Raw genomic sequence first — 13484 nt, 5'->3', positions numbered from 1 at the left:
GGCGGCGCGCGGACGCCGAGCTCGCCGGGCTTGTTTGGGCTGCGGCGCGGCCACTCGCGGGAAGCCGGCAGCTGCTGCAGCCTGAGGCTTGCTACGCAGGGCTTCGGGGCCGCTGAGGGGCTCCGGGAGCGGAGCTGGGCGCTCGGGGAGAGCCGTGCGGGGCTGCTAGCTCCTTTGAAGACTGCGCTTTCACTGGCGTGAGGAAGTGGGAGGGGGTGGTGTGGCCGGCGGCGGGAGGTGCCCGGACCCCGCGCCCCAAGAGCCTTCACCTGTGTTACGAGGCAGCGTGTCGGACGTGCGGGGAACGGCGTGAGCTCTCGGCACAATGGGCTGTACGTTGAGCGCCGAGGACAAGGCGGCGGTGGAGCGGAGTAAGATGATCGACCGGAACCTCCGTGAGGATGGGGAGAAGGCGGCGCGCGAGGTCAAGCTGCTGCTGCTCGGTAAGGGCGGCCGGGCCGGACGCCGGGATGTGCTGGCCGGGGCGCGCGGGGGCCCACGGGGACCCGCGGATACCCACTGGGGCCGGCGGGGCGGGCCGGGGTTCTGGGCGCGGCGGCCAGCGCCTGCTCCTTGGCGTTTGGGAGACCCCGAGGGGACGTGTCAGAGCGGCCGAGGGCGCTATGGGCAGAGCCCGAGCATGTTTTTTCAGAATTAGCGTGAATCCAAGCGGAGTCGAGCTGAGCCCCTCTCTTCAGGCCCCTCTGGCCCCGGCGTTGAGAAGTCGCCCGCGGTGGGGCAGGAGTTTGACTTCACGCGCGTGGCTTGGGGTGGACCCGGCGAAGAGCCGAGGAGCGGGTCGCGAGTAGCCCCTTTCCTTGAAGTTAGCCTGCTTTACAAAGATGAGGGGCTTTCGCGACAAGAAAATAAAAGCACCCCTTCAAAAAGCCATTGGAATTGCAGGTGTTCTGTCGTGGCTGTGGCTTCCCCTCTAGAATGCCAGGTTTTGTGAAATCAGTGTACCTTTTGTGGGGTCGCGGCGGGCTTGCAGTATCTTTTCTCTTTAATGTCCCATGGCGACTCAGTAAGTGATAAAGGGAGCGCTGCTTATATTTACCTTATGTAGACTACTCTGGATGCTTGATTTTTATTTCAAGTGGGGACCTGAAAGCCACGTAAGTTGGGTCACGTTTGCTCCAGTGGTAAGGAAGGTAGATGGATACTCGAGCGGTGAAAACCTGATGTGAAATGTGCGAAAGGGTCACGCGGACACCAGGATTCTCTCTCTGCTGCCAGGGTTTCTGATGAATGAGATTTGCCAGGTACTTGTCAGGCTTGCATTTGTTCGTAGTATTGTTCTCTTGATGAAAAGCGATGTGAGGTCTTTTGTATTTTCTTGAGGGCAAAACATAAAAAGGGTAAACCAGGGTTTTGACTAAAGGATGTGGTAGCAAAATATTCATAGCCTAAGATTTATGGATGTATGTATGAGTTAGGGTTTTCTTTTGTTTGTTTCCTCTGCCACACACACTGTAGGTATTTAGGTAGATGAAAGATTTCTGAGAAGCCTCAATTTGTACTTTCAGAGATGGCTTTTATGTTTATAACAGAATGAAAGAAATATTGCACAAACCTGTTTTCAGTAAGCTTCTGTTTCATTGGTTTAATGACTGCAGGAAAAAAATGGTGTTTTTTTTTCTCCATTTCTAGTAGGCTTAGAAGCAGCAAACTTAGTATGACTAAAAGTAATAATGATCTGAGTCATTTTGCAAGCAAACTGTGAAATAACTTTGCATTTTAAAGACCTGGGTGGCTTTCTTTACTCCCTCCCCCATTATAAATCTTTCTGAGTTAAAACTGTTTACCTAAGTTTATACATTAATGAAAAATTCTGCATTGTGAGGTCAGTGTATTTTTACTGTATTGAGCAGAGACACACACTTTGGTACAAAAAAGTGAATGTTGTTCCTCTAATTGAATATGCTCAGGCAAAAAAATGAAACAAAAAGATTAAAAAGTTATTTTTCTGCAGTTTCTGCACCCACCATTGATACATTCTTCCATTGTATTTCAGCTTGACTCTTAGTTTGAACTAGCCATTTAAAGTAATTGAAAAATAAGTTATCTGGTGTTATTTTCCGCTTTAATTAGATGTCTATTAGTGACAGATGAGCTAGGATAAAGGTCCAAGGGTGGGGGTTGCTTTTATTTAGAAGAGACCAGTGTTTCTCAATCTTAGCACTATTGGCATTTGGGACCAGATGATTCTTTGTTTTGTCGACTGGCTTTTGCATTATTTAGCAACATCTTCAGCTTCCTTAGCAGACTTGTCCCCAAACTGTGACCCTTGAAAAATTTTCCATATCCCTGGAGTAAAAATTTTCCTTTTCTCAGAAACACTCTTCTAGCTCAACAATTTAATTTCATTGAATGTGTAATATAAAACCAGAAGTTGTGTCTCTACAGCCAAATGTAGCTAAGAACGATGAGAAAAGTGTCCCGAGAATCATGATTTTCAAAAGGAATGATGTTTCCATAACGATATTAGAACAATTTCAAAAAGGTCTTTTAAAATCTTTAGGTAATATATTCCTTCACCTGTCATTTTCTAGCATTGGCATTTTTGCTTTTCCCAACATACCCTCTTTGTAGACGTCCTGTCTCATTTCTGTCTTGTCCAGTTCCTCCCACTAGTCTCCCCTCTGTCTTACCCCCACTCCACTCCACTCCACGCTTGTCCCAAGTTCCAACTCCGTCTGTCTTATAAACAGAATGCTGGCTTATTTCATAAATCTTTATTTTTTGAGTGTTTGATAATATTTCCTACCCCTCCCCACCTTGATTTCAGTAGTGAGGTGTTGATCTTTGATTCTTTCCTGTATGTTTTAATTCATGTGTAAATAACTTAGTGAAATAATTCATATAAAACACTGCAACTGAATCAAGAACATCTAAAATGGTTTCTAGATAATCTATATTCAGTGTCATATTGTATTAGGTCTCTTCATCTTTATTTATTTTGTGTTTCTCATTTTTTTTTCCATTTAGGGCTTATAGCCTCTAAAGTACATTTAAAACAGTATAATAAAATGTGTTTTTTTCCTTAAAGCATGCATTGATTTTTTAGACAACAGGGTTGAAAAAATCAGATATGAGAAAAGTTAAAAAGATTTTGACACTGTCTGTTATTATCTTTTAAATAATACATATAGTTCCCTGTCCATATTAGGGGCAATTAATCAGGCTTTGAAAAAAAAAAAAAAAAGAGGCGTTTTCCTCTGATTATTGACCTAAAGGAAATTAGGTCAGTATTTGAGTGGCCCAAGAATTTTAGATTCAGTTTTCAGGTTTTAGTGTTAGAATAATAATCATAAATATAGAAAATTATTTCAATAATGAAAGGTATTTTTTTTATTTTGTATGACTATCTCCAGAAAGCATCCTTTATTGTTCTATCTTTAAGTATGATTAAATTCATTATTTTTTAAAAGGCCTTGGTCTTTATTACATCGAGACTATATATATATATAAATATAAATGGATGTTTATTAAAACGTTTTGTTACAAATTTAATTTCATTCTAAAGCTTTGAACTTTTATTTTTCTTCACGCCATCTTATTATCCTTCCCTCCATTTCACTCATCCCCACAAATAAAAATCCACACCGTTTATCTCCTTTAGTTTGGTTTGAATAGACAGGTTGGGTGGAAAGAGGTGTGGGATCCCATCTGTTCTGCTAGGTATTTTTCCATTGCTGACACCACAGCTACTTGAGAAGCTAGGTGATTAGTCTTTTCCTCATTTTAAACTTGCCTTATGACTTTCCTAGTTGAGAAATTCTGGCATTGTGGGACTTTTGATTTTGCATTTCATTACAGTTGGCTAAGAATCTTAGAAGTCAGAAAGCCCATTTTCTTGAGTAAATGGATTTGGTATTTTAACAAGGCTTAGGTGTTTCTCTCTAACTCATCTGCTTTGTATGAGCAATTATGTTGAGAGAAGTCACAGGTGGTATGTTAAGTCACAGCTGGTTTCTGTTTTCTCCCTTGCATTTTTTGTAAAGATTTATTTATGCATCAAAGAACAATAGGCCAGAGATACAGGGAGGCAAGAGACAGTGAGCAGAAGAGGCAGATCTAGCTGCTGAAATCCTCTACTAACAACAGGAGCAGTGGACCAGACATGAGAGATCTGCTGCACCATGTGGGTCAGCTGCCTGGCCAGGTATAGAACTCATGCTGCAGCTGCTGCCAGGGGCATCATATGCTGAGAACTAACCCCTTGCCCCATCTGGGCTTTACATTTCTAAGTCTGGTTCTCCTCTGTCTTTGGCAGCCTCCTCCCAATAGACTTCCTTGCTCTGCTCTTTACTTCTTTTGTAAAGACCTCTTCTTTGTTCAGAAAATTTGTTACCTCTTCTTTGTTTAGAAACTTTTATTGATGTCTCCATAAGAATAAAAACCATTCCCTAGACTTGGCCCCTAGACCTGGCGCCCTTGCTTTTTTCTTCAGGGCACCTCCTCCTGTTTGGACAGGAGCTATTAGCATATGGCAAAGCATATTTGCTCTCTGGTTTCTGGTGGTGTTTATCTTTATGCTCTGCCTTGCTTTCCCTGCTACTAGGGTGAACACTTCGGGGCAGAATCCTTTGAGTTGTCCCTGTATCCCTGACCTGCCTTTCACTTTGTTCTGAGCATTATTAGTTCTTAATTATGTTAATATCTTTTGTAGGATTAGGACCTAACCTAGAATATAAACTTCATGCTTTGATGTTTTTGATATTGATCAGAACAAATGTCCAGCCAAGCAAAGTAAATAAAAAAAAAGGAATAGTGAAAGAATGTGATGATTAAAATAAGTGGAGTTGTCTAAAAGCAAATTTCTTGGTTAAGTACAAGAACTTTTCATGGTCACATTGTCTGATAACTTAGATAATTTAGAAAAAATAATGGATGTGATGGGGAGGGTGCCTGCTATGTTGTAGTGGTAGTGTTACACTTCTTTAAAAATTTTTGTAAGTTTGACTTTCATTTTCATCTCTTATAAATAAAAATAAAAATAGCTTTTATAAATAAAGGTCAGCATGAGTATTACTAAATTTATCAACAATAGGATATATAATGCTTATATGGTAGGATTTAGTGAAAGATGTTTCCATCTCAAAGGCAGTTGCTGTAATTTCTTAAAACAAAAATTAAGTATCTAACCACAATCATTATTATTATGTGCATTTCCCTCTGTCTGAAAAATCCAAAATGCCACAAATTCACTGGGAAGACTTGAATGCATTTGTTATATTTTAGGCCACATATTTTTTGGTCACATGTGCTGGCACGAAGTTTTCCTGTGTGTGACTTCCTGGTGTATGACATTGGGGAACTCAGATCCCGGATGGCTTTTGAACCATATGAACCAAAGTCAACAGCACCTAATCTTGTAGTGCTTGGGCTACTTTCTGCCATAAATTATTAAATACTAGTGGAAAACTTTAGCAGTAATAAGAAAACAATAATTTAAAAATGAATTTTCATTACATAAACTTACTGGCTCAAAACAATGCAAAGTTTATTTTTAATTTCTAGATGCCAAGATTCTTAATGGGTTCACTGGACAGAAATCAGGGTGTTAGCAGATTTCTCCCCATTTGGAGGTTGGAGAAACCTTTCCCTTGCTGTTCCCATCTCTGTCTAGAAGCTACCGCTTTTCATTGGCCCACGGCAGTTTCTCCATCTTCAAAGCCAGCACTGGTAGCTAGCTGACTTGTACTCTTGGAGCATCAATCTCCTGTCTCCCTCTTTGAGTGAAGGGAACCTGGTAATTATTTTGGGCTTAGCCAGAATCTAGTAATCCAGTAACAACCATATATCAATACCCTTAATCACATCCTTAGGGTTCCTTTTGCCCTGTGAGATAATATAGTCAACAGTTACCAGAAATTAAACATGGATTTTTTCCTTTTTTGGGGGGGTGGGGGGCTATCAATGTCTATCTTCTGATTCCCAAAGATTCATTCCCCCATGCAAAATTTATTTATCCTACCCCAGCATCTCCAAAAGACTCAACACTTTACAGCATAAATTCAACATCTAAAATTGCATCCATGTCTCACAGTTTAACTTAGATATGGGTGAGATTCTAGGTATCCATCTTCTGTTACAAAATGCCTCTCTGTGGACCAGTGGAACTGGAAAGCATGTATCTGCTCCTAGAATACAGTGATAGGACAGGCATAGGATATCAGTGGAGGACATTCCTGTTCAAAAGGAGAGAAAGTCAGGTGCACTTTACCAATTACTTTGGGTGTTAGGTCCTGGGAATAATCCTTTGACTATGCTTGGTGTTGTGGGTACTGGACTTCATCCGCCCTTGAGTCATCCTTCCTTTTTCATGCAAGGTAGCACATGTTTGCAGCTGAGTAATCTTATCAGCCTCTTACCTATTATTGAGTCAGGGAGATTGGCAGCATTCTTTCACTTGGTGTTCCCTGAATTTATCTTTTTTTCCTGTCCTGTGTTATTATAACTGGCAAGGAAAAAAAAAAAAAAGCAATTCACACCTCAAACAGTTTGTTCGGAAACCTTTTCATCCACATATTGAGGTTTAAAGCTTACCAGTTCTGCTCTCCTCATAACTGCAGGACATTGTTCACATAGGCTTTCTGCCGCTATGTAACAAGAGTTCTCTTTTCTCTAGTCACTAATAACATGTCCTTCTTCCCATCCAGAAGCTCACCAGCAGCACATTTAAAATCAAGTATCTATCAACAGTCTGTTGATGTCAGGTCAGGTATTTTCTGAGGTCATGTGTGCTTTCTCTACTATGTTCCTGCCTTCTAAACCCTCATTAGGAGGGTCTTTAACATCTGTATTTCTAATAATGTGTAAAGGAAGTGTAGGCATTTATATCACATGACTCAAAATTGTTCCAATATCTGCCCATTTTCTGATTTCAAGCATTTTCCACATCTCTGGCATTTGTTACAAAAGCAGTCTATTTCCACACAATTCCTTATTGACATAGCCTGTACAACTGTAGGAAATTCGTAGTAATTATAATTTTATATTTCTTAAATTTTTGTCATTTATGAAATGATCATGATCACAGTTGTGTCACAAGTTTCTGGTAATCATATGAAACCCATGGTATTTTACTGGAGGCATAGTGTGAAGGAATTGTCTCAGTAGTTTTTCCTGACCATCCAGTTTAAATTAGTCATCTTTACTCTCCCTTCCTAATTATACCATTTAGAAATCATCTTGTGCTTTTACTTTTACATTGGATGTTGTATTGCATGTAGTTGGCTACATCAGAACATGAATCTGGTCTGACTTATTTATCACCTGGTGGTGGGGTTATACACAGTCGCCTTTCCATAAGAATTAAATGCATCAGTTGTTGAACATTAGTTTTCGCTAATTGTTCTTCAAAGGAAAAAATGTTGGTACATTTTCTTGTACCTTGACTCAATGATGACCCCTAACAGGTTTAAAAAAGAAATTGACTTAGGAGACCAAATTCTTTTTGCATAATCAGAAAAATACTGTGATTTTGGTAAATTAAGTGTTATGAGTTCAGTGTGAGTTTTTATGTATTCTAGTCACTTTTCAAGCATTGTTGCATTGCTGTTTCATGTTATTGAACTACATTCTTAAACTCATGCAGTCATATAAGGAGGCACTAAATATATTTTCACAGCCATCATCATATGTTAGTAGCTTTGATGTTTGGAAGCTAGCAGGGTGTTCCTTACGTCGTGCTTGTTTGTATGTGGTGAGAATGATTATTGTTGGTATTTTTAAAAAATGTATTCCAAGTGTTTGGTGCCAGGTTATGCTGTAGGTTTACCAAAATTCTTTTTTTTTTTTTAAGGTTTTATTTTATGCTTACAGAACTGGGGTACAGGCCAAAGGTTTGGTGGGTGAGAAGATTCACCAGAGACAGTGAGGAGCAGAACAGGTACTGAAATACACTGTTGAGGGGAGCAGCGGGCAGGTCAGGAGAGGTCTGCCATGCCATGTGAGTCAGCACCCTGGCGGGGGATTGATCTCGAGCTGCAGTGACTTTGGAGAGCTTCATTATGTGTTGCTGCTTTAACCTGTTGCACCACCAGGAAGAGCACCTTATCAATTTTTTTTTAATTATTGTTAGTTGAAGTAATATTTGGATACCCCCACAGTATTACCACAGTAGTGGACCATCATATCACCCATAGACCACCACCATGATCCATTGTACTTCTTTCCTTTTTGTTCTCACCCTTCCCTGTTCCACCTTGGTGAGAATTTACTGTGGATTTAGGGAAAACAAAATAGATAGATTAAAACAATCCCTCTTAATGGCAAATGAAGAGAAATGGTATAATAATAGATACTAGGGGGGATCAGCTTGAATATGGCAGGTCTTGTTGATTTTGTAGGATATCAGGATGGAGGTAACCTGCTTCTCAGAAATTATGTAGTCCTCAGTCTGTCCCTTTTTATTGTGTGTCTCTGAGATAATGTTTCCATTCTGATTGGCTTTAAGTTCTGTATTGTGCAGACACCTATACATTAGAAGAGACTTTACTGACTCTAATTCAGTTTCATACATTTTCCCCCTCCAAAGTTTCTGAGGCTTTTTAAAAAGATGCTCTTGATAGGGAAAGGGAGTTGACCATAATGTTGGCGGTAAAAATGCTTTCTTTAATTTGGCAAGTTATCTTTGTTTTTAGCTTTGTTTTTCTCAGAAATGCCAGATAGTATATACACTGTCTCATACATAAGGGCTTGATCACAAAATAAGCTAATAGATCTAAAATACTTAGAACACTACATTATTACACAAAAGTTCTTAAAAATATAAAGTGTTATTATAAATACTTTAGAGATTCTTTGGGGGGTGAGACCTCCCTCTGCCAATTTGCAGTTTGATCCATTTATGATTACAAACATTCATTCCTTGGCTCTTAGCAAAAGGTATGTACATAGCAAAGACTTTAAAATAAAAATCTTAATTAGGTGCCTCCCTGGTGGTGCAGGGATTAAAACGCAGCACTATGAGGCTCTCAGCAAGTACTGCAGCACTGAGTTTGACCCTGGCCAGGGAGGTGACCCTCATGGTGCAGCAGACATCTCCTGTCTTGCCCACTGCTCCCCTCAGCAGTGTACTTCATCGATCTGCCTGTTCTGATTCCCACTCTGTCTCTGGTGAATCCTCTCATTCCCTTACCCCTAGCCTATAACCAGTTCTTGTGTCCATAAATAAATATATGGGACTTGAATTTCTGTTAATAATCTTCCTACTGCAAATAGACCAGGTAAATATGCTATGTTAAGAATTCTATAGAGTGAATTTTATGTAACTGGAAAACTTTACAAGTGATTTAAAAGTAATTTTCTCTCCATTTTATTACCAATTTTTAGAATTAATGAAACAATTTACTGCAAACTTTTCTTTCTTGAAAATAAAACAAAGCAGTTCATGTAAATGACGAAACTTGGAGTTGATTCAAATGGATGCACTATTTCTCAGGAGAGTTTATGATTACTTCCCACAAATTTTAAAACCTTTCTGAAGCTCCTGCCCTGATGACTCAAAAAGATTCCTAATACAACTCGAGAGCTACATGAGTTTAATTTTAAGAGTGAAGAAGCAGCATTTCTTGAAATATGGTAGTAATGTTAATATAGAAACAAGGATACTATTTATGCCTTTTAATAATTTTTAAAAAAGGTTTCCTTAAAACTTAACCTCTATTTCTGGAATTCCTTCATTTTACTGTGCTTTTTAAAGGTATACTTCAGATTTTTTTTTTTTTTGGCCAATAATTTACTTATCTTTATTACTTTTTTGTTGTCTAGACAAAAGCCTTTTACTTGACAGTCATGTTATTTAAGAAGTACATGGCCCTGTAAGTAAACCATACCTAAGATCAATGTAATAGAAGAAAATTGCTTTCTTACAGGTAGTTCTGAAATTTAGAAATTAGTACTCTAATTTAAAGAATTGTAATTATTACTGTTAAGTCAGAATTGACTCTTCTATGGTAGCACCTTGAGTTTTCACAAATTGAACATATAAGTGAAATAGTGACCTGGTCAAGAAATGTACTCAAGGACTGTGTTGTGATGATGAAAAGCCATAATAGTGTTCAGTGAAGTTTCTGTAACTAGTGAGATGGTACCCACCTCATTCAAAGTCAGCACTGTGCATTCAATTCCACTCATCAGTCTTCTTTCATCTCCAGCTCCTATATTCTCTTTACATTCTTACACTTCCCCCCTTTTTTTTAAAGATTTATTTTATTTATTTATGCATATAGGAGCTGGGGTGTGGCCAGGGATGCAGGGGGTGAGGGGATTCACCAGAGACAGAGTAGGAGCAGAATAGACAAATTAACTGAAATACACTGCTGAGGGGAGCCTTGAGCAAGACAGAGGCCCTGACTGGCGATCAAACTCATGCCACAATGGCTGTTCGCAGCTTGATAGTGCTGAGCCACCAGGGAGGCCACCATCTTATACTTCTTTAAAGACTTCTGTGCGATGGCTTATAAACATTCTCAAGACATGCCCCACATTGAAAGTAATAAAATTCAAGCAAAACTGTTAATACTTCCCTGAAATATTTTTTTTAAAGGATTTACTTATTTATGCATAGAAGAACTGGGTACAGGCCAGAAACATGGCGGGTGAGAGGATTCACCAGAGAAAGTGGTGAGCAGAACAGGCTGATCTGCTGTAATACACTGCTGAGGGGAGCACTGGGTAGGTAGGTCAGGCAAGGTCTGCCACGCCTTGTGGGCCACCTCCTCTCCAGGGATCAAACTCCAGCTTGCAGTGGCTGCAGATAGCTTCACAGTGTTGTGCCTTAACCTGTTGTGCCACCAGGGAGGGCCCCTGAAATAATTTTTAGCTCTTACTTTTCACCTAAACTTTTAAAAATGTTAGTATTCATTGCCTTCTTTTTAACTTCTTCACTCATTACTTTTTTAAGTTGTGGGTATTTTCAATAATATAAAAGTAGTGAGAACTATAATATGATTTAACCCACACCAAAACAATTTTTTTTAAAGACATATTTTGAGGCTATTCTTTCATCTTGAGTTTATTTTATAACTCTATTTGCCTTCTCCTTTGAGCTTCTTTATCTCTTAACCTCTCTCCAGGTGTTAATCTCTTTATGCTATTCATATAGTTTAAAGCTTGCTTTTCTATTCAGTAATAATTTAATCTGCCTATTAATATATTGAGCTTAATTTTTTTTTTTTTAAGATTTATTTATTTGTGCATACAGAACTATGGTATAGGCCAGAGGCTCAGGGGTGGTAAGAGGCTTCACCAGAGACAGAGTGGGGAGCAGAACAGGCAGATCGATGAAGTACACTGCTGAGGGGAACAGGGGTGGGTCAGGAGAGGTCTGCCTTGCCATGTGGTCACCTACGGGGCAGTCAGGACTGGAACTCATGCGGAAGTGGCTTAAGCTGCTTAGTGCTGTGCTTCAACCCGCTGCGCCACCCGGGAGGGCCCCTGAGCTTAATTTTAATGGTGAACATTTTTATATCTAGAAACTGTTTCTAGGTTTTCTTTTAAAAACAATGTATTCTCTTAACATTTACTTGCTTTTTAAAAAGTCACACTAGTCACACTTATTTCATGTTCTCTTTGTGAAAAAAAAATTGTTATTTGAATTTCTTGGGGCTGTTTTTACTGTATCGCCACTAGATTGTAGACTCTTGGAACTTTTTATCATGCTCTTTTATTAACCCACACATTGTATGTGTGAATCCTGTGCCACTGGACCGGCTGTAGTTATTCTTTCCCATCTCCTGAGCTGTGGGTTGAGGGCAGGTTTATTTCTAATTTATCATACCACAGTATCCCAAAACTGAAGGCATCATCTCTCACATACCTATTCATCTAATTTCTCCTTCTGTTTTCTTTTTCAATCGTTGACACCACCCATCCTTGACTCCTTGACTTTTCATTTATTTTCATGCCCAATCAGGCAAAGTTCCAATTGACTTTATTTTCTAAATATTTGGCTTATTTTTCTGCCTCCCTTTTTCATCCTCCAGCAACACTGAGCTTACTGTTTCCCTTCATTCTTTTGCAGCTTTTTGACTCCCTTCCTCCCTTTGCTCTTACAGTGTCCGCTTAGGATGAGAGATGAGTGAAGTCCATGTGTGTGGTGGGGAGAATCCCCCAGTACTGTTCTGGGGCGCCTGAACAGTGCCCCTGTCCCTGGCAGCCAACTTGTTTTTTGTCTGCTGGCATCTTCTCCTGAAAACTGAAGATGTGTTGGTCCATGTTGTCTCATTTTGGGCATAACCAGGACCATCTCTCTTACTTTCCTGGGTCTCCTTTATTTCTTACAGTTGTTGTAAACTCCCCCATTTCTATTTTCCCCAGACAGCCCTGTGCCTCAGAGCTAGTATGGGGTAGCCAGGCTCTTAGTTGTCTTGTGCTCTGTCTTATCTGGTTATCTTAAGCATGTAGGGATTGAGATGTTGCAGCCTTTCTGTGGTGGTGCCAAGATGCCAGGGAGAGATGAGCCTCAGATATTGTCTTTGCTCAGCCACATGTTTCTATCAGGCTGCTTGTGTTGATGCCAGACCAGTTTGCTTCTCCCAAGACCCCATGCAGCTCCCCCTTGCCTTTCCCAATCTTTTCATCTTCTCTGATGTACATTCACATTTCAAACTTTGCCCAACTAGGTGATCAAGATAGAAGTGACTTTCTTCCTTCCAGGCCTCTATTCATAACCTTCTATAGTTGCTACTAGGCTGATAGTTACGCTGTGGCTGCCAAGCTTAGGGGTTCTACTATGTGATGCCTGAATGGTAAGCCATTTGTATTTACCCCTTTCTTCTGGATGGCACTACAATATACCCTGTCTGCCCCTTCTGCCATTACCCATGTAACTGCGAAGGAGGAAACAAGCCACATTTGTCAATTTCAGAATATGTCTCACATTATATTCTCTATTGTCCTTTACATTCCTCCACTGTCTATTGTTTATTCTTGCCTGCTCCATATGTACTAAACTTATTTTCCTAAAGCAGTTTTTCTTACACTTACTAGAAATAACTGGAATTCTTTTAAAGTTACAGATTCTCATTCAGAGGTCTGGAATGGGACCGGAAATTCTGTAGTCTAACTAGCTCTTGGGAATACTTTGTTTACTGATTCATAGTCCAGTCCATCCTTTGAGAAACAAAATCCTAGAGTAGGTGACTCTCTTAGATTTTTTTCTGTTTGGCCATTTTATAAAGATTTTTCAAGATTTATCCTATCTTTCTCATGTTCAGGAAGTCTCCCATAACTTTATCAGAAAAGTAGTTAAAACTGCACAAAATAAACACTCTACATTTTGTATATTCACACCCACTTATGCATGCATATACACATGTAATGCTTTCATTCTTGTTTAGCTAACACTTCTACTTTTTTTTTTTTTTAAGATTTATTTATTTGTGCATACAGAACTGGGGTACAGGCCAAAGGCTCAGGGGCAGTGAGAGGCTTCACCAGAGACAGAGTGGGGAGCAGAACAGGCAGATCGA

The 13484-nt window shown here is 39.8% G+C and overlaps 1 protein-coding gene across 2 annotated transcripts in view; it reads left to right on the top strand.

Annotated features, from left to right (window-relative positions):
• GNAI1 (guanine nucleotide binding protein (G protein), alpha inhibiting activity polypeptide 1) overlaps nt 1-13484 on the top strand; it is a 145977-nt gene that overhangs the window by 76680 nt on the left and 55813 nt on the right. The window contains exon 1 of one of the 2 annotated variants that reach the window (XM_004676895.2): nt 30-443. The exons of the other annotated variant lie outside the window; for it this stretch is intronic. Within the exon in view, the coding sequence (XP_004676952.1) occupies nt 326-443 (118 nt within the window). The 5' untranslated portion in view covers nt 30-325. Of the gene's footprint in view, nt 1-29; nt 444-13484 lie in introns of those variants that run through there. 2 annotated transcript variants of the gene reach the window in all.

This window comes from Condylura cristata, unplaced genomic scaffold (assembly GCF_000260355.1).
Source record: "Condylura cristata isolate star-nosed mole 26May11 unplaced genomic scaffold, ConCri1.0 scaffold00005, whole genome shotgun sequence".
NCBI classification, from domain to species: Eukaryota; Metazoa; Chordata; class Mammalia; order Eulipotyphla; family Talpidae; genus Condylura; species Condylura cristata.
This window is presented reverse-complemented; position numbering and strand designations above follow the sequence as displayed.